Source organism: Pelophylax lessonae, assembly GCF_965119305.1.
Source record: "Pelophylax lessonae genome assembly, chromosome: 5".
Taxonomy (NCBI): Eukaryota; Metazoa; Chordata; class Amphibia; order Anura; family Ranidae; genus Pelophylax; species Pelophylax lessonae.
In genome coordinates, this window is record NC_138772.1 from 283,492,707 (window position 1) to 283,518,825 (window position 26,119).

The following is a 26,119-nucleotide window of genomic DNA, read 5'->3' on the forward strand; positions in this document are numbered from 1 at the left end:
TGAGTACAATTTTGGAAAGTTTGCCCTTCTGAAGTTTAGGGTTCTTATGTTCCCCACTTGTCTTGTTATGTTGTTAGAAAAAAGATCAGAAAAAAGATCTGTACACTATAATAGTGACACTGACATGGCAATGAAGGGGTTAAATGGGGGTGATCAGGGATGTAAATCTTTATTAGGGGATATATGGCAGGCACCCTAAACCTATCTGGGACTGCCTCTAACTACCACTAACTGTATCTCATACTAACTGAAGTCACAAGTGACACTAATACAGTGATCAGTAAATAGTCTGTATACTGTATATAGTGTACACTGTGACGGAGTGAAAGGGTTAATGGGGGTGATCAAGGGGTTAAATCCTTATTGGGGGATATATGGCGGGGACCCTAAACCCTATTTGGGACTACCACTAACTGCCTCACGCACCATCTGAATTCACAAGTGACACTAATACAGTGATCAGTAAATTTAATATCTGTATATTGCATATAGTGTGCACTGTGACGGAGTAAAAGGGTTAATTAGAGGTTGATCAGGGTGTTAAACGTGTGCCTATGTGTACTAGTGTCAGTGTGCTGCTTCTGTACTCACAGTAGAGGTTATCTCCTCTCACGCTTGAACTGAAAAGGACTCCAGGAGAGAAGATTGCATCATATCCTGTGCCTGTGTTTACATTACACGGACACAGGATGTTCTGCAGTTGGCCAGACCCGATCAACAGGTCAAGCCCTCCCCTCCTACCCGAGCGAGCCAGCCTGCCACAGTACATCTGCGGCGGTCGGTTGGCAAGTGGTTATGTTAACAATGCATTTTAACATGTGCAAAAATGAAAGAAAAAAAAATGCCTCAAGATGTTCAACACAAGCTGATATGCAATGTAAACAGAATACCAATATGCACAAACTTTTTTTTCCAAAACTATACTGTATAAATAAATCTATTTTCTTCCCCCATTAAGGAACTTTATTTTTTAAAAAGGAAATATAGTCCACACTGGAATACACATTAAAAAAAAATTTATATAAACACGAGCGTGATTATTCCTAATTCTGCAAGTGGATACTTGCAGAAAAATTGACAGAAACATACTGAGAAAATACATAAGCTGCTGTTGAAGTTTTCCTTTGCAAACCCTTGTTACTGACAAGCTGTTGATTTAAAACAAGTATGCAGATCTAATTTCAAATCCCTAGCTGCAATGCTTGTTTTAGGTCAGCTATTCAAAATACAAGCATTTTCAAAAGGAGATCAGCAATTGCTGCGTCTGTATTTCAGTATAAATTTTCTTTCAAAGTAAGTTACCACCAAACATGGCTATTAGTTCCAGCAGTTTGGTAATTGCTAACGTTGTTCTTTAGAATCACTGTCTGGGCAATCCATGTTGGGCTCTTCCAGGATTGCTGGGACCTCCTCTTGCTCCACACCAGCGAATGAACCACCTTTCTTATCCATTATAAACTCTTCCAGGCATGCTGAAGCCTCTGCAGATTTGGCACTACCCTCCTCGTTGTCTGTATCATTTGCATCACAGTCCTTGTTCTCTGGCACATTTTCATCGTCTTTTATGCATTCCATATCCTCATCTTCTGTCTGGTCGAGGATGGCCTCTGATTTAGGATTGGTATTTGTGGGTTTTTTTTCCTTAAAAATTTCCACTCCCATCATTCTCAAGTAATGAAATCTCTCGTTCTTTGGAACAAAGGAACGGATTGAGGTTTTACCTCGCCATCCTACCAGAACAATAGGGCACTGAAGTGTGTCAGGTTTCCTAATAAAAAAAAATAAATAAAATACTTTCAACACTTAAAAGGATGTTTCCTATGCACTCTCACATAAAATAATAACTAATCAATCAGTATTGTACAGTCTGAGGCTTTTGCAGCCAAAAACTAAGCACAGTACATTTACTTTATCAAAAACAGTTACCATGGACTGGAATTCTAGGGATTAGCACCGTGTTTACTAGTCCTCATGCTTCTACCCCACAAAAGAGCAGTGCACTGGCACCAAACTTAAATTATTCTGCTTTATTTGGTGACTTGAAATAATTGGTTTCAGAAAAATACAGTATCTAAACATTTTTTGCCCGTTTCCTACCCTCCCAATAAAACAAAAGGTTGACTCACACAGCTTAGTCAACAAAAAGAATCATAGGATGTTTTTTGTAGGTCAGACTTGCTCAGGTGTATACCTTTAACAAGAAAAACAACAAGAGAAGGGCGCACCGACCTTGTGCATTACCACTTAAAAGTTTATTAAAATCAAAGAAGGGTAGCTAGCGTACAATATACTCACAAACGTAGCATATGGACAAGCATATAGAAAATGGGCACTGCTCGCTTCCAGGACACTTCTCTACTGCTGGATAGCGTGATGGCGTCCTCAAAACCTGAAGTGGCTTACGCGTTTCGAGGGAGGACCCGGGTGACGATTTTGGCTCTAAGAGGGTCCACCCTCAAAACGCGTAAGCCATATCAGGTTTCCTATATGCTTGTCCATATGCTACATTTAGGAGTATATTGTACGCGACCATTCGTTGATTGTAATAAACTTTTAAGTGGTAATGCACAAGGTCGGTGCGCCCTTCTCGTTTTCTTGTAGTGCCTTTTGGATACCCTTGGTCCTGAGGGGGGCAGCAAGACCACTTCATTTGTGTCGTAAAACCACCTAGAACATTCACCTTCCCGCATACCACTCGAGCGCAGGAGAGATATTGTTGTTTTTTGTATACCTTTAACAGCATGAGCATTCACATAATGGTGGTGGTCTTTAACCCCTTTTGTGACCTGTGGCAATGTATGCCTAGATACCCAGGCCAAACTGAGCATTACCTTAATTTATTTGATTACCTTGAGAATTACTGAGAATCTTGCATACCTAAATTTTCGGGAAACACTTATTTAATCCAAAAAAAAAAAAAGAAAAGAAAAACCCTGTCTCTCCATTTTTTTTTAAATACGGCAATTGTTTCTAACAATTACAGTACAAAACAGAAGAACATCGTTCCATTCAGGCTGCAGGGGTATCTGTGGGCAGAAAGCTCATCTTTTGACTGACACCTACAGCCTGCAAGTGAATACTATGTCATGGCTGACAAAATTAAATTCTGGGAGTTTCTGATCATGTGATAGAGCCACCAGTTGTGCAAAATGTTGGCTATAGGCTTTCAAAAAGGAGGTGGTTTTAAAAGGTACATACATAGTCGCCAGCAAACCAAGGATCTTGCCCAGCAGTCCGAAGAAACTTTATTGCAAATTATCACATCAGTATAGGTGCAACATTTCGGAGTCACGCAAGACCCCCTCGTCAGGCATGACGTCAGAGGAGGGGGGTGGTGTCACAATTTTCCATTATTTTCATTGGTGGCATTTTCACATACATTCTCTGCTCACTGTTAACACTTTATCACATGCCTGATGAAGGAGTCCTGCGTGACTCTGAAAGGTTGAGTCTATCCTGATGTGATCCTTTTGCAATAAAAAGTTCATTCGGATTGCTGTGCAAGATCCTTGGTGTGCTGGCAAATATGTATGTATCTGTGATAGATCCAGTGTCCAAGCTGGTGATCGCTGCAGCCCCCACAACCGATGTGCCTATATACAGGAAGGTGTGCGATGGGAATATGAACTATTCTGTTTATAAAGGTATTCTCAGTGCAGGGCAGTGCGTGTGTGTGGTGATTGTTACTACAAATACTGCAAGGGGAAATGGGTTTAATTATTGATGGGCTATACTGAAGGGCAAGTTAAGATGCAAACAATGCAATGTAGTGCTTTTTAAACTTCGATCACCATATAGAAAATTAATCTGTCATTCATTTGCTGCTCATGGAGAGGGATCACATGAACTTCTAAAAATTGTATCTGCCAATAAAATTGCATCCTTCAATAAACATAATTGAGGATTACTTACTGTGGATCAGGCTCAAATTTTAGGACAAGGCTTCCCATATCTGAGGATGAAAAAAAAAATATATATTTTGCATAACCCAGAAGTATTTATAGTGCAGTTCTATCCTAGCCAACACAAACTATTCACAGTGTGAGGATTAAAATGTTCTAAACAAATACATGTGCACCAGTGTGAGAGCAGATTATATTACATGAATAGAGGAGTTAAAATGCAATTAGAGAACATTGTGATAGAGAGAGTCTGGTAGTATGCCAGTGCTTGAATTGCAATGCAGTATGTGGCATGTTCAAGAAAATGAAACACAGATTTGGTCTGTGTTTTTAATCCCCCGGCCTTCTGGTGCTGTATTTGTAAGCCTTCAAATTTAATGTGTTATGCAAGCGTCAAGTATGGACAGAATTAGCGTTCATAAAAACTCTAGAAAGTTCCAAATACTAAAACCTATTGTCCAGTACATTAGATTTAAAGACTTAAGAGTCAACAAATTTTTACACAATTATATAAAAAAAATAAAAGCCACTATGTTGGTGGTTAGGAGTAGGAAATGCCAGTGAGCCAGTGATCAATAGGAGTAAGAAATGCCCCCGAGCCAGTGAACAGTAGGAGTAAGAAATGCCCCCAAGCTAGTGATCAGTAGGACTAAGAAATGCCCCCAGGCCAGTGATCAATAGGAGTAATGGGCCATACACACCAAGATTTTCTGAAGACTTTTTCCTTAAGACTTACCAAAACCATATAATATGAGGTCAAACCTAAACACTTTCAATTTGTATGCAATCTGGCAGGCCCTTGCATTACATAGAAAAGGTAAAGGTAAATCTGAAGGAAATCTAACCACAAAAGTTGGATAGTGTGTATCCAGGTTGAGAAATTCCCCCGAGCAAGTGAACAGTAGGAGTAAGAAATGCCCCCAAGCCAGTGATCAGAAGGAGTAGGAAATGCCTGAGTCGGTGTTCAACAGGAGTAAGAATTGGGGTCAGGCAATAAGGAAGCCCAGCATGCAGGGCGATCTCATTGCAAGGGCCAGTTCTCCACAACCTGCCCACAGGCTGCAGTTTGGGGACTAATGACTTCTGAAATTTTTCCTGCGACAGACAGGGCTCTGGCAATTAAAAAAAAAAAAAAAAAAGGCTATGCAGGTGGAGAACTTACTTGGCCTACCCCTGATGTCACACTGCAGGTGCTACTCTTACCTGCGATATGTTTGTTTGTCAAGGACGGAAGCTGGCAGCGTTGTGGGAAGGCAGGCACCAGCAGAAAGGGGAACAGGAAACAGGAAGGGGCGACATTTACTAGAAACAATCCCCTCCATTTTCCTCCTGTATCCACTAAATGCTGGCGGGAGGGGGGGGGGAGAGAGAAGAAGCTTGCTTTCAGAGGCTGCAAGAGCTAAAGACAGCCGATCAGTTCTAATAAATGCCAACGTACCCAAGGACACTAGCTAAAAACAGGTTTGCTGGGAATGGGAGGGGCTATCACAGGTCTGTCTTTACAGCTTTGTTTAGCAGTGTCCAATTGCCTGATGTAGCGGCATAACATAACTGTCCAGAATCGGGGGCCCATTTCCTGTAATGTGAAAGTATTGAATTTTGTACTCGCTGCAGCAGATAGGCAGGCAAAATAAATAAATATTCAATAGCCATGGCACGCCAAAATTTCTAGTGTAGTCAGGTCTATTTCTAATGCACAAACTTTGATTATATATATATATATATATATTATATATATATATATATATGAACACAGTGCAACCAGAAAGTATTCACAGCACTTCACTTTTTCCACATTTTGTTATGTCCTTATTGCAGAATGGATTAAATTATTTTCCTCAAAATTCTACAAACAATACCCCATAATGACAATGTAAAAGGTTTGTTTGAAATCTTTGCAAATTTAGTAAAAATAAAAACGAGAAAAATAAATAAAAAAAAAAAGTCACAACATAAGTATATACAGCCTTTGCCATGACACTCAAAATTGAGCTCAGGTGCATCCTGTTTTCAATGAACATCCTTGAGATGTTTTTACGACTTGTAGTCTACCTGTGGCAAATTCAGTTGACTGGACATGATTTGGAAAGGCACACACTTGTCTATATAAGGTCCCACAGTTAACAGTGCATGTCTGAGCAAAAACAAAGCCATGAAGTCCAAGGAATTGTCTTTAGATCTCCAAGACAGGATTGTATCGAGGCACGGATCTGAGGAGGGGATAGAAACATTTCTGCAGCATTGAAGGTCCCAATGAGCACAGTGGCCTCCATCATCCATAAATGGAAGAAGTTTGGAACCACCAGCACTCTTCCTAGAGTGGGCTGCATGGTCAAACTGAGCAGTCGCGGGGAGAAGGGCCTTCATCAGGGAGGTGACCAAGAACCAGATGGTCACTCTGACAGAGCTCCAGCATTTCTCTGTGGAGAGAGAAGACCCTTCCAAAAGAACAACCATCTCTGCAGCACTCCATCAATCAGGCCTGTATGGTAGAGTGGCCAGACGGAAGCGACTCCTCAGTAAAAAGGCACATGACAGCCCACCTGGAGTTTGCAAAAGTCACCTAAAAGGACTAATCATGAGAAACAAAATTCTCTGTTCTGATTTAACAAAGATTGAATTCTTTGACTTGAATTCAAGCATCATGACTAGAGAAAAACCAGGCACTGCTCATCACCTGCCAAATACCATCCCTACAGTGAAGCATGGTGGCGGCAGCAGCATCATGCTGTGGAGATGTTTTTCAGCTGTAGGAACTGGGAGACTAGTCAGGATTGAGGAAAAGATGAATGCAGCAATGTACAGAGACATCCTTAATGAAAACCTGCTCAAGAATGCTCTGAACCTCAGACTGGGGCAAAGGTTCATCTTTCCATAGGACAATGACCCTAAGTATAACAAAGGAGTGGCTAAGGGACTACGCTGTGAATGTCCTTGAGTGGCCCAGCCAGAGCCCAGACCTGAACCCAACTGAACATCTCTGGAGAGATCTGAAAATGGCTGTGCACTGGACACTCCCCATCTAACCTGATGGAGCTTGAGAGGTGCTGCAAAGAAAAATGGGAAACATTGCAAAAAAAAAAAAAAATACGTGTGCCAAGCTTGTAGCATCATACACAAAAAGACTTGAGGCTGTAATTTGTGCCAAAGGTGCTTCAACAAAGTATTGAGCAAGGGTTGTAAATACTTGCGTGCAAGCGTTTTTTATTTTTAATAAATTTGCAAAGATTTGAAACAAACTTCCTTCATATTGTCATTATGGGGTACTGTTTGTAGAATGTTGAGGAAAATAATGAATGTAATCCATTTAGGAATAAGGCAGTAACATAAAATGTGGAAAAAGTGAAGCGCTGTGACGTGAGTGTTTGTGTGTGTGTGTATATATATATATATATATATATATATATATATATATATATATATATATATATATATATATATATATATATATATATATATATATATATATATATATATATACACATACATACATATACACATATACACACACACACATACACACATATACATACACACACACCTCAAAAAAATTAAAGGAACACTTTGAAAGCACAGCAGATCAATGGGGAAAAATATGCTGGATAGTTATACTGATATGGACTGGGTAATGTGTTCGGAATGAAAGGATGGCACATTGTTTGAAGGAAATGAAAATTATCAACCTACAGCAGGCTGAATTATAAGACACCCCAAAAATCAAAGTAAAAAAATGATGCAGCAGGCTAGTCCATTTCGCTGAAATTTAAGTGTAGCAACTCAGAATGGTACGCAGTAGTGTGTACTGCCCCCACATACTTGTGTGCATGGCTGACCACATCGGAGCATGGTGCCCTGGAGTATTTCCTCCCAGATCTGGACTAGGGCATCACTGAGCTCCTAAACCAACTGAAGTACAACCTGGTGGCGTCAGATGAACCGAAACAAAGTTATATTGGATTTAGGTAAGGCAAGCTTGAGGACCATTCAATACTATCAATTTCCTTCATCCTCCAGGAACTGGCTGCAAACTCTTGCCACATGAGGCCGGGCAATATTGTGCACCAGGAGGAACCCAGGACACGCTGCACCAGCGTAGATTCTGACTATAGGTGCAAGGATTTCATCTTAATACGAAATGGCAGTCAGGGTGCCATTGTCTAGCCTGTAGCGGTCTGTGCATCCCTCCATGGATATGCATCCGCAGACCATCACAGACCACTGGTCATGCTGAACGATGTTACAGGCAGCATAATGTTCTCTATGGCTTCTCCAGACACTTTCACATCTGTCACATATGTTCAGGGTGCACCTGCTCTCATCTGAAACGCACAGGGCGCCAGTGGCGGACCTGACAATTCTGGTGGTCGATGGCAAATGTCAATCGAGCTCCACGGTGCCAGGCATTGAGCACAGGGCCCACTAGAGGATGTCGGGCCCTCAGGCCACCCTCATGAAGTCTGTTTCTGATTGTTTGGTCAGACATTCACCCCAGTGGCCTGCTGTAGGGCTCTGGCAGTGCTCATCCTGTTCCTCCTTGCACAAAAGACCACATACTTAGCAGGGGTAAAGGACCTTCTATGGCTCTGTCCAGCTCTCTTAGAGTAACTGCTTGTCTCCTGGAATCTCCTCCATGCTCTTGAGATTATGCTGGGAGACACAGCAAACCTTCTGGCAATGGCACGTATTAATGTGCCACCCTAGAGTAGTAGGGACAGCCTGTGCAACCTCTATAGGTTCCAGGTATCGCCTCATGCTACCAGTAGTTACTAGCCAGATTACCCATCTTGTGCACCTGTTAATTGAATTAACATCAAACCAGCTAAAACTGATTAACAAACCCCTCTGCTACTTAACTGTCCAGATCAATATCCCAGAAGTATAAACTGACTTGATGCTATACTCTGATTAAAAATTATTAATTTTCTTTAGCTATATACATACATAACATACACACACACACACACACACACACACACACACACTTGCCCTTTCAGCCACTATGGGGTAACCCTAATATCTTACACGTTCGCTCTATTCCTGACTCCCCGGGTATGAGCAGACCAGGGTATTCAAGTTCTCAGAGACATAACGCTGGCCTGGGTATTATCTTTTTAGAGATCTCTTGAATACATTTCAATTGCCCAAACAGATGCACTTTCGCTACTTTCAGTTGCGACATGCTGCCCGGGCCCAGTTCCCATGGCCCATTACCCCAAGTATGGATCCAACTGACGAGCTTCTGGGGCAGGAGTCCTTACCTAATCCACTCTTCCCTTTACCAATCGATCATTATTGACTCCACTAAGATGGAGGTTGTGGGAGGCTGGAAAGGCAGGCATCCCCTCACTGGACAGGGAGGACTGGGAAGATTGTTTTGAGGCTAGCTCTAAGCTAGTTATGACTTCCAGAGATAAACTGATAAAGATTGAACAGAATATATCCTCAGAGGAACCCTATCTGTAGCCAATGTCACCTGGATACTGATACATACTTGGAACATGTTCTGGTGCTGTCCCAGGGTGGCACATGTTTGGTCTGAAATCTTTTAAAGCCATTAATAGCCATCTCAAGCTGTCTCAGGTGTAGTCTCCTGAACCACCACTACTAAGAATACAGGATGATGATCAGATGCCTCGACACACTAAGCTTTTGATCACATACCCTTCGTACTATGCCAAGAAAGCCATTTTGCTTATAAGGAATTCAGCCTCCCCTCCAACTGTAGTCTCTAGGGAAAACTGTTACCAGTGCCTTACCACTGTAAAAATGGACCTACTTGAACAGAAAATTTGGCAGAAATGGCAATCCTGGACAGCATGAGTGGGTTAGTTGTTCCTCATTAAGTTGAGATACTCATGTTTCTTGATTTACAATCTAGAATGCATTACTTGTCCTTCATGTGCTTGATATTTGTTGGTTAACCACTTTACCACTAGAGCATTTTGCTGTCTTACGTCTGGGCCACATTTTGCGATTCGGCGCTGTGCGAATTTAACTGACAATTGTGCGGTCATGCAACGCCGTACCCAAACAAAATTTACGTCCTTTTTTTCCCACAAACAGAGCTTTCTTTTGGTGGTATTTGATCACCTGTGCGATTTTTACTTTTTGCGCTATAAACAAAAAAAAAAAAAGGCGTTTATTTTGAAAAAATAAATATTTTTAAAATTTTTTTTATATGAAATCCCCCCCAAAAAAGATGTAAAAACCAATTTTTTTTTTAAATTTTTGGCCAATTTGTTTTCTGCTACCCATGTTTTGTAAAAAAAAAAAAAAAAAAAAAAAAAAAAAAAAAATCGCAATAAGCGTATTTTGATTGGTTTGCGCAAAAGTTATTGCGTTTACTAACTATGGGAAAGATTTCTGTCATTTTTGGTGTTTTTTTTTTTTTTAACGCGTAATGGCGGCGATCTGTGATTTTTTTTGCAGGACTGCGACATTGCGGAGGACAGATCGGACCCTTGACTGACATTGACACTTGGGGGTACCAGTGACATTACTGCAGTAATCAGTGCTATAAATATGCACTGTTACTGTAAAAATGACACTGGCAGGGAAGGGGTTAATTTTATTGGAGAGGGAGGGGTTAATGTATGCCTGGTGCTTACTGACGTGTGGGGGGGGGGGGGGAGGTGACTGTGTGAGCCAGGGACAGATCGGATGTTCAGCTATGTTGAACACTCCGATCTGTCACTCCCTGTCACTTAGGAGATCCGCCCGCTCTGTTTACACAGGCGGGCGGATCTCCAAACTGGATTCCCCGACGATCGGGGCAGAGCAGCGGCGATCGCCGCTGCTCCTCCCCTGGCCCGACTCCCGCTGTGAATGAAAACAGCGGGAGCGCGCCTCCGGCGGCACGCGAGCGCCGCCTACAGGGGGAGGAGTCTGGCGACGTAGGTCTACGTCGTCAGACGATAACGAGCCACTTTGCCGCAGTAGTACTATGGCAGTGGTCCTCAACTCTGGTCCTCAGGGCCCACTAACAGGCCAGATTTTAAGTATTACCTTGGGGAGATGCAGACTAGAGTAATGCAATCACTGAGCAGCAAATTATACCACCTGGGATGCATTTCAGTTATCTTGCAAACCTGGCCTGTTAGTGGGCCCTGAGGACCAGGGTGGGGGACCAGGGTACTACGGTACTCAGCGGTAAAGTGGTTAAAGATGTACCGATGAAGTACTATAGGTGTGTAAATCTCTCTCCTGCATTTGTACTAATTGTTCTTTTGTCTTTACTATGTACCATTCTGTAACTTGTTGTGTTTGTACCATACTTCCTTTTGTTTTTTTACAATAAACTGATATTCTGACCATGAGAAAGTAAGAAGAACTGCACAGGTGAGCCAGAAGCATCATCTTGCTGAAACACAATCCTACCTATACTTGACCTTAAAAAGTGAGAGGGCTAAAAATGCTCCAGACTCCCCCAAACCCATGGAAGCAGCACTATTTTTGGAGCAAAGGACAGGAGTCTCATCAGGACAGTAAAGAATAGCCAACGGAGTAAATTAAAAACAAGTAAAAATGTCACAAAGACCTTCATGAGTGTGCAAACCAGACAAAGAGCAGGGGCCTAACCCTAGATAGACAAATCCTATGAAGTAATTATACATTCCCTGTTATTATACATTACCCTGTTACAGGATATGTCTAAGACCCATACCATCCACAACAGGGAACAAACCACCTCTCGGTGCAGGAAGGACTCCCATTTCCTCTTGGTGGTGAAGTCACACTAGTGCATAGATGGTGGCCAGTGGTATCTGAACCAGGAGAACTGACAAAAGAGGGATCCTGTGATGTAGACGGAACTACTCAATAAGTAGATTTTAAACTCCAAAGACAAATCTCCAATGAGAGACGTCTATCAGCTGCCTGGGTAGCTCAGGACAGGCCAGGTCCTACTTGATCCTTGGAGGCAAACATGCAAGTATGTTCAGGAACCAAGCCCACAATGGCATAAGAAGGGGTAGAGGTATGACAAAAAAGAGGTGGAAGTTCCTTGACCTACATTTTTACTCAACATCTGCTACTCATGCAGGGGCGTATGTATGTATGTATGTATGTATGTAATGGTTACCCATTTGCCATTGTTCTACATGACCCAAGGGAATTTTCAGAGGGAGAGAGTATTATGCAGGACTGGACAGTGCCTGAGGCCATGACACAGGAAGAACAATAATTCCTGGGTTAAGGAGACACCAAGGGGTAGGACAAGATCTGTAATATGGGCGGTAACATGGGAGGGGGGTTAGTACAGCTAAAGAGAGGCAAGGGATCAGCACAAAGCTGAGGAATGGAATCCTGAATGGCAAACTATCCAAATGCCACCACAGAAGTCTTAGAAAAACGCATCAAGGGATCTCTTTCACCTAAACTTCTGAGTGTGAGCTCTAAGAACATTTTGTTTTCTGGAAGGAAAATCTTTGCATGCATGTGTCCAGGATAAGACTCAAGTATTCCAGGTGAAAAAAAGGTTGTAGAGCAGATTTGTGGAAGTTGGATCGTGTAAGTGAAAGCAAGCCTTGAGCATCTGAACTGTCCTGTGCAAGCATGTTTGCAGATAGCTGGAAAGGAGAGGAGCCCTTCAGAAGAAGGCTGTCGAGATAACTTGAGACTCAGATGCCCCAAGTTCTTAGAAGGGCAAATAGAGGTGCAGATACCTTTGTGAAAACTCTGGGAGCAGAAGATGGGCCAAAAGGCACTGTAGCAAACCTACAAACCGCCAGAGGTATTCCCCTTGTCCCTGAGAGGAAACTGATTTCACATGAAATTTTGGAACTTGAAGGTATTGGTTGAGGGATTATAGATCCAGAATAGGATGAATAACCCCTTGGAATTTGGTACAGTGAACAGGTTTGAATAAAATAATTTGAAGCTCCCATGTAGGAATACTGGCACAACTACTCCCCGACACTAGAAAGGGTATTCTGCAAAACTGACTGTCCTTGGGCAAATTTTGGTTGATTTCAGTGAATCTGTGAGGGGGTAGAGTTTTTAAACCACTGCTTGAACCCACAGGTCTGGGAAATCCGTGGGTAAGAGAGAGGCAAACTGTAACTGAGGTCTCCTGACTCTTAGAAATGAGGGTGCCCCTTCATTCAGAATGGGGCTTTGGAGAACAATTGGTGGGGTTGGTGTGCCAAGTCTTATGACAAAAACTAATGTTTTGAATTTGGATAGAGAGATTAGGTGCTCCTAAGGAGGTAGAAGCTCATAAATAGAGGGCATCTGGAATCTTCTGCTGTAGACGTAAAACCTTCACTTCCTCCAGTGATATCCATCTTCAAATGCTGTAAATGATCAGTTCATGCATTGTAATGGAATACAGGGTCATGTCCGTTGTTCATTGTGCTAGTGCAGTTAGCTGCAAATTGGTCAGGCAGACATCCCAGTGATAGCAAATTGCAGAGCTGGGCCTGCAAGTGTAAAAACAGATTTTAAGAGCATTTTGAACATCCCATCTGTAGAATCTTTGAACGAAAAAGCATCTTAAATTAGTACTGTGTCTTTTTGATTTAGCCAGTCTCTTTGTACCCAAAGTAGCATGACAAGACAGAGGCGAATCAAATGTGACAATTTCAAGGCTTTTGCGCATAGCAGAATTGAACATGTTCACTTTGACAAGTATATTGTGTAAACATCAGGTGTGTAGGAGTCTTAGCAGATTTGACATCTTCTGCAGCCATCGGGTACTTTTCAATCCTTTCTATGGCTACCTCTTCTAGGCCAGGCATATTGAGATCTGACACAGGTAGAGATGGCTGAGTTCAAGGAGGGGCCTGAGGTTTTAGATTGCTGAATAAAGAGCACTGTAGTAAAGCAGTTTGTAATCTAATAATGACATATCAAAGAAGGCTACTCGATGTATGCCTGAAATAGAAATAGAGTCAGATGCAGAGACAGGTGTTAAAGACCGCTCCCTCTGGTAAGTAAAGCAACCATAGTCACCCTGAGGTTGACAGCTAAGCAGGCTTTCGGCAGTTCAAAGGACTGCTTGATTTTTGGCCATGGCTTCCTTTGCTTGGAGAAGCTAATCTGTGGGGTACTCACAAAGTAGGGTGTGATATAGAGGACAAGCATAACCAGAAGTAAAAAGTTGCAAGTCAGATGTAGACTGTCCTCTAGCTAAGTCCACGTGGTAAAAAGGGAGGGGGGGGGGGGAAGCACAAAGCAACATTTTAAGGACTCTAGCAGAAGTGGGGGTAAAGTGTGTAACCAAGTGTTGTAATGCAACACCTGGTCATCCACCCGAGACCAAGCTCTGAGTGGTTGGGTTTTAGGGGAAGTTTGAAACGTTTTGAACTGTAAAGTGAATAAACTCCAAACATAGCCCTGGTTTTTACAGTAATGGTTAGAGATATAGCGTGACCCTGTGTGATCGGTCAATAATGTGGATTACTACATAGGGTCCAGGCCTCACCCATCACCATGGGAATTTCCCTAAAAAGATCTTCAGGGTCTGGGTTCTATATTGATTGACCGCTGCCCCGGGCATGTAAAGCACTCTGCAACTATCTACACAAGCTAAGAGTGATTTCTCTGTAAAGGAAGTTCAATCACCTGAGACTAGCAAAAATTGAGGGAGGTAGGGTTATAGGGGAGGTGCCCAGGGACCCGTCTTCAAAAGCGTTGCCAATGCCCAATCACCTGAAGAGTCAATATATACATCACACCACAAGTTAGATTTTAAAAAATTTTATGAAAAGCATTTGGAAAAATACTTACCTAAATCTTTAGTTTGTTTTTGGGTTTGGTTACTAAATTTACTTAGGAAGGGATTTTCCTGGGTAAGAAGTACCTTAATGTCTTCTACACATACAGTCACAATTCTCAAACTGATGAATGGATACAGTGTATAGATGCCCTGCAGATATAGAAAGGAGGGATCCATTTATACGTAACACAAAGATGAACTATGCATTAAACAGCATTATGTCCCACTCTTATTATCTTTCCTTTATCTCTACAGCCCCACGTTAACGCTCAATAAACAAAACAAATAGGTTTGGCATAGCAAAAACACATTTGCGACTATGAGCAAGAAAGAAAAAAAAAAAAAAAAATTACCTCTTGAGCTAGTCTGTAAGCACAGCCATATTGTTCTCCATCATTATTCCGGCATAGAACTTTTACACCAGTATTTATTACCTGGAAGAATGAACGCAATAAGATTGCTTATTTCAATACTGCTATATGGTGTCAGTCTTAGCAGAAGTTAACTTTTAAAGCTCAAATGTAAATTGCCCACAGGCTGTAAATGTTTTAAAATTAGTTCTTGCTTTTGGATTTGTTTTCTAAATCACATAACAGGAGCGCATAGGCACTCAACATTTAAATCTTAACTACTTAACTAGTAGTTATTTCATCTTCTCTTTACCCTTCAATTAAACATGTCATCCGCACTCTAAAAGTAATCTCAATAGTCTTGCTGAGATGCAAGATGTTCAGTTCAGAATTTGCTTATGAAAGGCCGTTCAAAACCAAAATGCGAATAGTAGTCACTGTTCTCAGAAATGATGCTGCATATTAAAGCATACCTAAACCCCAGTGCAGCTTACCAGTCCTTCAATAGCCAATGCAGCCATTACATCTTTTTCAGGCTTTTTTACCTGGTGATCCTGCAAACACTTCCTGGATACACTTCTTTCTTTATCATACAGCCATGGTTTGCAGCCAGACAACTTCAAACACATGTCTTTGCACCTTGCATTACATGGTGGATGGATGAGAACTACTAGTTTACAGATAATGAGGGGACAGATAATGGCTCCATCTGTCTTTCTTTTAAACCCAAAAGCAGTGACAAGGGCACTGCATTTCTGGCAATATCAACAGGTATTTTTGTCCTGGCCTGCATATTAAGAACCAATAAGTCGCCTCAAACACATCTTAGGACTGGTAAATTACAATGCATTTTTGTTTGGTTTAAGGGTTTAGATACATTTTAAAGCTTAATTTTAGCAAAAATATATAAAAGAACAGAAAAAGCAGCACAAGTGACAACTTACAGTTAGTAGGATATGTCCATTATGTCGATGCCTCTAATGTAGAAAACCGCCTTGGTCCATGCCCTTCCCAGCTGTAATCTTCTGGTACAGAAGAACTAAGGGGCTTTCACAAGCGCTCATTAAGCCAGCCTGACTATGCCTGCCCTTACCGCCCAGCCACTCCATTTATAAAAGCCATAGTACAGCTTCTATGAATGAAACAAGATATATGAATGGATGAGATGTAGCCATTATCTGTCCCCTCTTCTATTCATAGATAACTTTCCATTTAACCTAGCACTTTCATCCTATCTGGAAATCATTCTCCCATCTTTTTTTTTTTAAACTCTTTATTAAAAAGGAGATAAGGCTTTTGGTACAGTAAAAAAAAAAAAAAAAAAAAAAAAAAAAAAAAAAAAAAAATCGCTCAACATGTGCGCATAAAATATAATACGGTACAAAACATTACAAATAAATTTCAAAACCGCAAATATGCAACGTTCCACATTATAAAGCTAGTAAATTTGCAAAGTAACAAAGATTCAAAGTTATGGATGTCAAGGAGCGCCAAAGCCAACAGCCCTATAGAGTTCAAAACCCTCCACAGTAAAAAGGTATTTAGTAGTTTCAGATGCCTTTAAAGCGGAGTTCCACCCTAAAAATGAATTGGATAATTAAAGCATGCTTCTGGCATGCCCAGAAGCTGTGCAGGGATGACGCTCCTGCACCGGAAGTGACAAGCAGGGCCGGTGCAGGCGCATTGACTCCTGGGATAGATGACATTCATCTCCCAGGAGTCAATGCAAGGAGGAAGTGACGGTGCGGGCCGCAGCAAACAAATCAATGGGGGTACATGGGACTGGGCCAGACAATACACCGGTCACCCGTTTCCAGTACCCGGCTATGCATTCTCCTATATTTAATCCACCCCCTTTTTATTTATTTATTTTTTTTAAAGTAAAGTCGCTGTCACACAGTGGTTTAATCAAAATGTTACTTTGATCCCTAAAATCACTGTTCTTACTACGCCATCCCCATCCCGTCCTTCCCTCTCTGGCCCCCTTCACTAATAAATTTTACATATTTCTCTGTACCTTTATCTGCCCATATAGGTATACCGATACCAAAAATTTGGGTGAGTATCGGTACTCGCCATAATGCTCCTGATACTTTGCAGTGCATGTTGTGTTAAAACAAAATGAATAGGGGCAAATCACTCTGCAAAGAATCCAATGCGATTCAAACAGGAATGCGGTGAGATTCCTGTCTGAACCAAAATGCAATTTCCACCCAGTGTGTGTGTGTGTGTGTGTGTGTGTGTGTGTGTGGAGAAAGGGAAAAGTGCCATCTAGTGTGCAGTTTAAAAAATTCTAGAAATCACAATAAATATCTGGCCACATGCAAAAATAATCTACATAATCTACATAGGTGTCCTGTTCCACTGAGGATAGCAAAATCACCGCTAAGTATCGGTAATCTGTTTTGGCGAGTACTTAACCAAAAGTATCCGTATTCATACTCGACAAAAAAAACATAGTATTGGTGCAATCCTACTTCCACAAAACTTATATAACATATCTTCAGATGAGTGAAATACATATTCCAGTTCTAATATATGGTAAACCTGAATCCATTCTTTAATTGTACACAATAGTCAAAATTTTTTGTGTATACCAATTTTTTTGGGAAAAGCCCCTTAGCAGGGTTTAGCAGATAGGGTATATTGGTGTTCTTATACCATACCAACAACCTCTCTGCGCTGTAGAGCAGGTATCTCCGGAGGTCCATAGGTAAATCTGTGCCTGTGATATAGTGAACCATCAGGGAAATTTACCAAAACTGCAGTATCGTCGGGGCAATACCACCATATATGAGCAAATGAGCCACAACCCAGCCAACATAAGGGCAACCTCTGACTGCATTTTGTGTGCCCTAAATGACATTACATATCATCTTGCTAACAATTTAAAGGACATCTCTTGAAGAGAAACATGCCGATTGATAAGGTTATAAAACCCACAAAGAAATGTTTTAAAAGATTCCTCAGTGGGTTTCAGAAGATTGAAGAACCCATCTCTGATTCAACTTCAACTTCTAGACGCATAGCATCTAATTCTCAATCCCACTTGATATGATACTGAATTTATAATTCAACTGATGACTGCAAGCTGCTCAGGTTCTAAAGCAGCAAAGTAACTCTACACCATAACATTTTCACCATAATTTACGGTCGGTAGAAGGTTCTTCCCCTGGCCAAACAACCATTCTTGAATCATCCATCCAAAGCACCTTGGCCAAGGCGCCTGGTCTTTGTCTATTTGCTCAAGACAAACTGTAGTCTAGCTTTAAATTTATTTTTGGACAGCAAGCTTTTTAACGGCACACCTCATATGGCTACATTTGTGCAATCCAATTGTTTGGCAAATGCAGGAGTTACCTGCTGATCCCAAATTGATCAAACAATGAGTATGGGCTGCATTTCCTGGGCTGGCCAGTCTCAGACAAACCTTTTGAAATCCCTTGCTAGACTCTTTGGCATCCCTAGCCTGCTTTCTAAGGGCCTCAGAGAGCTCTTTTGATCTTGGCATGCTTACAACACATTGAACAATAGCAAAGAACACCAGATCTTTGAAATCTGAAGTTCCAGTTGCATACAACGGATTCTAATTTTATGGATTTGAAATGTTAGTAAAATGTAGGGGTGTACTTTTTCATAATTTTAGGTCTCATTTGTTCAAGTATATTAACTTCATCTGTAAGCACTGTTCAAATTAAAATCTACCTTTGTTTTTACAAAATATGCTGAAAACATTTTCCATGGGATTTACTTTTCCACTTGACTAATTTAAGATTTACAGACTTGAAAGTATAGTTCAACATTATAACAAATACAGATTAAATAAAACAGAGATAAAATCATTTGCATTTGTTGCATAAGACAGAAATCTGGCAAGATGACCGAAAATGCATACAAATCGGTTCAAGCAAATCTTAAGAATACCTTCATCTTCTCACTATTATTAAGTAGTACATTCCTCAGCTCCTTTGAAACCACATACAATTGTTTCTTCTTCCCTTCCTGAGTGCGAGTTAAGAGATTTGTCTTTGGGAACGATGAACTTAATCCATAAAATTTCCTGAAAAAATTGCTGTTATTAGGTATCTCCAAACAATATCACAGTAATAACCAGCTTCAAGGAGGTAGACAACCTCTACTGTAACTAGTTCCAGTTGTCATAATATTTTACTGAACAAGTTTTATGTTGGGCGTGTTTTAGATTAAAGCATATCTAAAGCCAAAACATTCTCACCTCGGATAGAGTAAAGTAGGGTTAAATAAGCAGTCTGTTTTTTGTTATCAAGGTCTAAACAGAGTGATTTCCCTTCACTTCCTGACCTGTACACTCAACAAAAAGTGAGGGGATAGCTTTTTAATAGGAGGGAAATCACCTTTTGATAAATTCTTAATGGCATCCCCACGCATCTGAAAATGTAGGGGATTTTTGGGTGCATGAAACCGTATGGTGCAAAAAATACTTACTCTATTGAGGGAAATATTGGATCATCCTCTGAGAGAAACACAAATGGGTCTTCTTTAAATCCAAACAACTTCATTTTCTTAAAGGGTGGAGGACTGTAATTAAAGGAGGTACACAAAGCAAATGCAGGCAAGTTTTAGTGCATTAAAATATAACAAAAAGTAAAATAATAATGATCAAATTTCTGAAAACAGCTTTAAATCTGAACTCTCCCCAAGATTATATTTCTACAACTTGACAAGACAAAAAAAAAAAAAACACACCCCAACACCATAAAACATGGCCTATTTAAACCAGAGCGCCGTGTCCTGCATGTGTTTATGCACAATGAGACACGCTGGTTTGGGTAACTGATTGTAGACTGCATTTTTGTCCAGTGTACCTTAAAAGAAAGCAGTGCGTAGCAGCACACGTGCCTTGAAGAAGTGTGTATGGGGGCCATTCACAATGATTAGCAAGGCAGCACGCCAACTCATACATTGTGTTTAACTGTCGGTGGTGCCAATGAACCCCAAATAGAACCTTTATTCCATTTTATTTCTGTATATTTTAACTAGGACTGAAACTAATAGATTAATCAACAACTAATCTATTATGAAAATAGTTGTCAACTATTTTCGTAATTGATTAATCGGTCAGCCGACTAGTTGGCCTGCATACAGAATGCATTATTTGTTTACATATCAGAAAATACAGTGCAACACACATACAGTTCAGTACAACGTCCATACATGTCAGTAGATGGCAGAGAACTTGAGGAGCAATGCCTCATGGGAAATGTAGTCCTGGGCAAGAGAAGGAACCAAGTGATTCTAAAAAGGCAGAGGTTTTTTTTTACCTTGCTATACAACTTGCTTACAATAACTTTAAGGGCTCTGTGAAGGGAAGGTCAGCATCTGGACCCAGGGAAGCTGGAGGCCGATAGAGTAGAGGTGATATAAGGCATTGCAATTACATTTAAACTAAAAGTTTATTATTTAATCCATGAAAAAAAGTCTCAGCTGTTAGTACTACTTTAATACATAAATGTTATCCCCCCCCCCCCCCTCCACCCTTCATATAGCTTCATGTTAGACTCCCAGTTAAAATATCCTGCATATCCGACTTCAGGGCATATTTTTTTTTTTAATATACACACACATGATACAAGATATAAATACTTTCACTGTTTCACAGTATAAATTATAATTATATTACAGTAGCGATTTGCTGTTTTTTTCCCTATTAAGGGCTATTTTTTTTAACCCCATCATGACAGGTGATAAAAAAAACAACATGCTGCTGCTACTAAATGTCTTATGCTGTCCATACATTTATTGAATTTTTGGACAAAAATATTTGCATTTATATTTATACAAAAATGGATTTGTATATTCATTGAATGGACGAGTGTTTGAAAATTCCACTTGCTTAGAATAATCAATTTTAAAATGAATATAACTCCTGACCAAAAACCGCATACACCATTTGAAGATACGTTTGATCGAGAAGTTTGCCATTATGCTCCTTCGAATGTTCCTGTCACTGTGGTTGACATGAACGCCAAATGGACCCCACTAATGGTTGGAAAATCGGATGAATGTTTTTAAAAATTTTCTAAAAAAATAAATTTAGTTTGTGTATGGCCAGCATAAGTGACAGCAGGCGCAGGGAGCTTGCATCTATTACCTGCCTATTAATAAGGGAGTGTGTCATGAACATTTACCAATCTGGTCTGAAAATTTGCAAGATAGTGTTTTAGGTCTTTTCAAATTTTAAAAATTTTGGTCTCCGAGTCTGATTTGTACATTTAAACCTGCAAGACTACATATATCTGTCTCAGAGTGGATTAAATATTGAACTATATAGCTGAATATTTATATTTACCACTGCATATAGATATTCAAGATTATTAACTAAATTATGCACCAACCTTTTTTTTTTGTTGAGGTTTTTAACCAATTAATCGAAACAATAAAATCGGCCAACTAATCGATGAAAATAGTTAGTTGCAGCCCTAATTTTTCACTTCCTACGCACAGCCACAAAGGACACTTGTCTGGTCTGATCCCAATAAAATAATTTAAAAATAATTAAAACTGATAAAAAAGGTTAAATCTGTAAAATGTAATTTTTTTTTTTTTAAACTGATTTTGGTACTGTTAACTGGATTTTTGTACTTACCATAAAATCCTTTTCTCCGAGTTCATTGATTGACACAGCTTCTTCATATTCAGAATCAAAGGGTTTTATTGCCCCCCACAGGAGAAAGTCACTAGGCAGAAAAGACTTGGCTACGCGTATGGGCAGTCCTAGTTGGTATACATCCCCCTCTCCGCTATAGGCCTTTAGTAACGAGCAGTGTCAGAAGTATCAAAAAACTCCATAGAGGGATGGGTGCTGTGCCAAAACATCTCAAGGCTTAATAGCCAACCGAGTAAACAGGAGCTCACCAAAAACTGGAGCCCAACCTGAACAAAACATCCCCAAAGAGGGAACAGACCCTCTAAACAGCAGCCTGCAAAACCTTGCGGCCAAAACGAAAGCATCCGCAGATGCCAACACATCCACTTGTAGAATTTAGTGAAAGTGCGCACAGCCGCCTTGCAAATCTGTGCCACTGACGCAAGATGACGGAAGGTCAAAGAAGAATAATGCGCCCGAGTAGAGTGCACCTTCACAGGGAAAGGAGGAACCAGGTCCTTGATAGAATAGGCCTAAGTCACCGCCTGTATGATCCATCTGGAAATGGTCGCCCCTTTTCTTGGCCCGTTCGTGATCTTAAACAGTGAGTCTGGCCTCCGAAAAGACTCCATGGCAGCCAAATACACCCGAATCGCTCGAACCACATCCAGGGCATGCAATGCAAATCCTTTAGGATGTTTGGGTCTGGGATACAAGGAATGCAACACAATATCTTCATTAAAATGGAAATCAGAGACTACCTTAGGAAGCAACGATGGACATGGGCGAAGAACCACCTTATCTTGTCGTACCACTTACTTGGTGGTCCACAAAGAATAATGCTGCCTGCTCACACATCCTGCAAGCAGAGGTGATCGCCATCTAGAGATAGCTCAGTATCCATGTGCAGTGTCCAAGAGAAAAGCAAACTCAGGAGTCAACACCAGTGAAAAAACGACGAGCTCCCAAAACCAAAATTACCGCCCAGAGGCTCCACTGTCAAGGCTTCAGCTCTAAATGTACACCGGACAAATCAAACATGGCCGCCGGACTACACAAACATGGCCGCCGGTAAAAAACACACAGGCCCCAAAGAAATGGCATTAACAATGGAAAAATGGCCACCACACACGGCATCCACGAGGATCCCGGGAGGAATCCCTGGCAGCTGCCACCATGGAGAGGGGGGATCCGGGCATAGGACCACCATCAGCAGCCAGAGCTCCCCTTAGTCGTGAAGCCCATCCACCAGTACGTACAGTGCAGCACACCATCCCCTACCAATCTGCCAACCCACTGCGCTACCCTGAGGGGGGGGGGGGGATACCAAAATGGGAGGAGGGAACCCACAGGTGTGCCTGTCCAGAGTCCACTCCAAACCACATCTAGGGGAAGAGGTGGGACAGCTACTTGCCATACCAGGAACCAGGCAGGCACCACTCCAGACAGAAACTCCTCACAATCGAAATGGAGAGCCGTCGGCCAGAAGAAGCGCTGCGACTCGGGCCAAGACCCGGTTGTTTGCGACCCCGCAAGGCGTTTAACTCGCAGACCAGCCCCCGTCCAGTGGTGCTATGTCACAGCCAACCCAGCGCGCGCTTGTTGGCCAGACTAGGGAGACCACTGGATCTAGATATCCAGCCTGTTGCTCAGTCCGGCAGTTGATTGTAGCTCTCACCGGAAAAAAAAAAAAAAAAACAGGAGAAATAAAATGGCATGTAAAAAGAAAAATGCCAGGGCCAGAGATCCTGGCAGGGAACTAGATCCTTACTCCTGACTAGTGTCCTACTCTTGTAGGGGGCAATATAACCCTGTGGTTCTGAATATGGAGAGTTGTGTCCATCAATGAACAATGAGAAATGTATAATTACCACTACTTGGGTTATGCGCTCACGTTCATGTTAATGCACACTGGCCAAAAAAAAGGCAAGAATCCCAGACCAGGTATAACCCCTTTCAGTTTAGCAAAGCCCGGGATTTGGGAGTATGCAATGATGACGAAACAAGAAGGGAGGGATCTCGGTTTCCTTTAATGTACTCCAAGAAAAAGTATTTTACAGGTAAACTAAAAATCCTACATTTTCTAAATTGTACAACACACCATACAAGGTACTCTATATCCATAACAACGGTGATATCTGTATCATGAGGGGTAGACAATGCACAAGAAAACGGCCAAAATAAGGAAAAAAAACAAAAACAAAACCCTACTGCAAAACAGTCTACAAGGAGTTCTACTTGGTAAAACTTAATTGTGTAAAGAGGAGACCAAGTAACAGGCTTTCAAATTTGTAAAGAAGCAGCTTGAGGCTGAATAGCACACAATGCATAGACATTGCTGGAGACCATGAAAGAACTCTGTACTTGATATCATAGGCCTTAGAAATGAATGGACAAAACCAACTGGAAATAGTCGATCAACAATCAGCCTGACCCATGTAAGAGCATTCAAGCAGAAAAGGGAATCAGACTGTTGAAAGAAAGCTGTAGACTTTAAAAAAATTGATAGCTCGTAAACCTGACTTTTTACTGGAATAAAGTTGTATCTGGACCTCTTAGCAGTGGTGTGGCACTCCAGTTTCCATTAATGTTTAGTTACCCTACCAGCAAGGAGACAGTGGAGATACTCTGGGGAGTGTGGAGTAGAAGCTAGACAGGCTGGGAAATGGATTATATTATCAACCCTTTAAGACAGCAGTACCAATAAAGTAACTTTACAGGTCCAGTACAATTTTTCCACTTAGTAGCAGGCAATAGAGCAGAAAGTACTCAGATACGGGCAAATATAGGTGCTGCGTCCTTCATTGAAGGCAGAGAAAAGGAATTTATTGTGCGGTGTAGAGAAAAAAAAAAAAAAAAATATCCTATTTAGTCTACTGTTCACTAAAGCACACAGCAAAGGAGCTATATCTGGAATGCCCAAAGCAGTGTCTACAGAGGTACGAGACAAAGAAAATGCAAATTACCCTGCAAAACTTTTTACACAGAAAACTGGCATCTGCACATGCAAACAATTCAAAGTTATAAAACTATAAACAGAAGATCATGTAGCTGCTTTACATCTGAAAAACTAATGCCTGACTACTAATGCCTGACTACACCCAGGAACCACTCACCATTCTAATGGAGAACCAGGAAAGGAGGGTTTTCAAGAGAATTGGCCAGGGCAAAGAATTATATATTCTATCCAGCTATTGTAGCAGAAGAAGCATCCGGCAACAAGAATCTGTTATATGAAACAATGCTGCAGCATTTAGGTAAAAACTTGCCAAAAAACGTAGGGCTTTCTCTTTATTCTGAACCATTTAGGACATAGGGAAAATTATTCCCAATAAATGAAAAGCTGAAACTACCCCAGGAAGTTAACAAGGTTTAGGGCAGAGCACAACCTTATCTCTATGCAAGACCAGACTGACACTTGCACAAGACCAGCAGCTTCCTGCAGTCCAAGATAATAGCTACCAAAAAGGCTAATTTTTGGGAAAGTGTTAATAAGGGAAGTGAATTTTTTCAAGAGGTTGTTGCAAAATGAAAAGGCACTGAGCTCAGGTCTCATGGCATAAGAGTGGGGCCTGACACGAGAAAAAGATAAAGTAGGAAAAAGGGTATTAGAAGCCAAAAGGACATTTCCGAGCCTTCAATAAAGGTAGGAATGACCGCATTCGGAAGACCCCTATCTCTCAAGACATGGCTTTCAACAGCCACACCGTCAAAGCCAGAGACTGTAAAGCAGGATGGAAGATCGGCACTTGAGACAGAAGATCGTCTCTTAGCGGAAGCCACCAGGGAGGCTCGACGACCATCTACATGATGTCCGCGTACCAAGACCGACGTGGCCAGTCTGGGGCTACCAGAATGACCTGCATCTGGTTCGACGCCAACCTGCGGAGAAACCTGGACAACAGTTGAAGCAGAGGGAAGGCATAATTCAGCCGATCGGGGCACCACCAATGCGTCCGTGGCGTCCGCCAGAGGATCGCGGGTTCTGGCCACGAACCTTTCCACATTGTTGTGGAGACGGGATGCGAACAAGTCCACGTCCGGAGACCCCCACCGGACACACAGGAGACGAAACAACTCCAGATGTAGGGACCACTGTCTCTGGTCCAGAGTCTGGCGACTCAGGTAGTCCGCCACAACCGGAATTTGAACGGCCGAAATCGCTGGAACGTGCGTCTCGGCCCAACCTAGGATCTCGGCAACTTCCATGGCTGCCCAGACACCCTTGGTGCCCCCTTGGTGATTGATGTAAGCCACTGCCGTGGCGTTGTCCGTCTGAACCTGAACCGGGCAACCCCAAAGCTGAGGTGACTAACGGAACAGGCAGAGTTTGATTGCTCAGAGCTCCAAGACATTGATCGGTAAGGAGGCCTCCTCCACTGACCACGTCCCCTGGGCACAAAGCATGCCCAGAACTCCACCCCAGCCCGATAGACTGGCATCTGTGGTAAGCACCTTCCACAGCAGAGGCCGGAAGGACTTGCCTTGTGTCAGAGTTGGTGATCGGAGCCACCACAAAAGATCC

The 26,119-nt window shown here is 41.7% G+C and overlaps 1 protein-coding gene across 1 annotated transcript in view; it reads right to left on the reverse strand.

Annotated features, from left to right (window-relative positions):
• Nucleotides 1-1,141: 1,141 nt before the first annotated feature.
• Nucleotides 1,142-26,119, reverse strand: part of NSUN2 (NOP2/Sun RNA methyltransferase 2) — a 94,729-nt gene continuing 69,751 nt past the window's right edge. Inside the window, exons 14-19 of the mRNA XM_082257992.1 lie at nt 19,434-19,526; nt 18,894-19,029; nt 14,973-15,053; nt 14,631-14,769; nt 3,913-3,952; nt 1,142-1,768 (exon numbers count right to left, since the gene is read on the reverse strand). Coding sequence (XP_082114118.1) covers nt 1,342-1,768; nt 3,913-3,952; nt 14,631-14,769; nt 14,973-15,053; nt 18,894-19,029; nt 19,434-19,526 — 916 coding nt within the window. The 3' untranslated portion in view covers nt 1,142-1,341. The remainder of the gene's footprint in view (nt 1,769-3,912; nt 3,953-14,630; nt 14,770-14,972; nt 15,054-18,893; nt 19,030-19,433; nt 19,527-26,119) is intronic.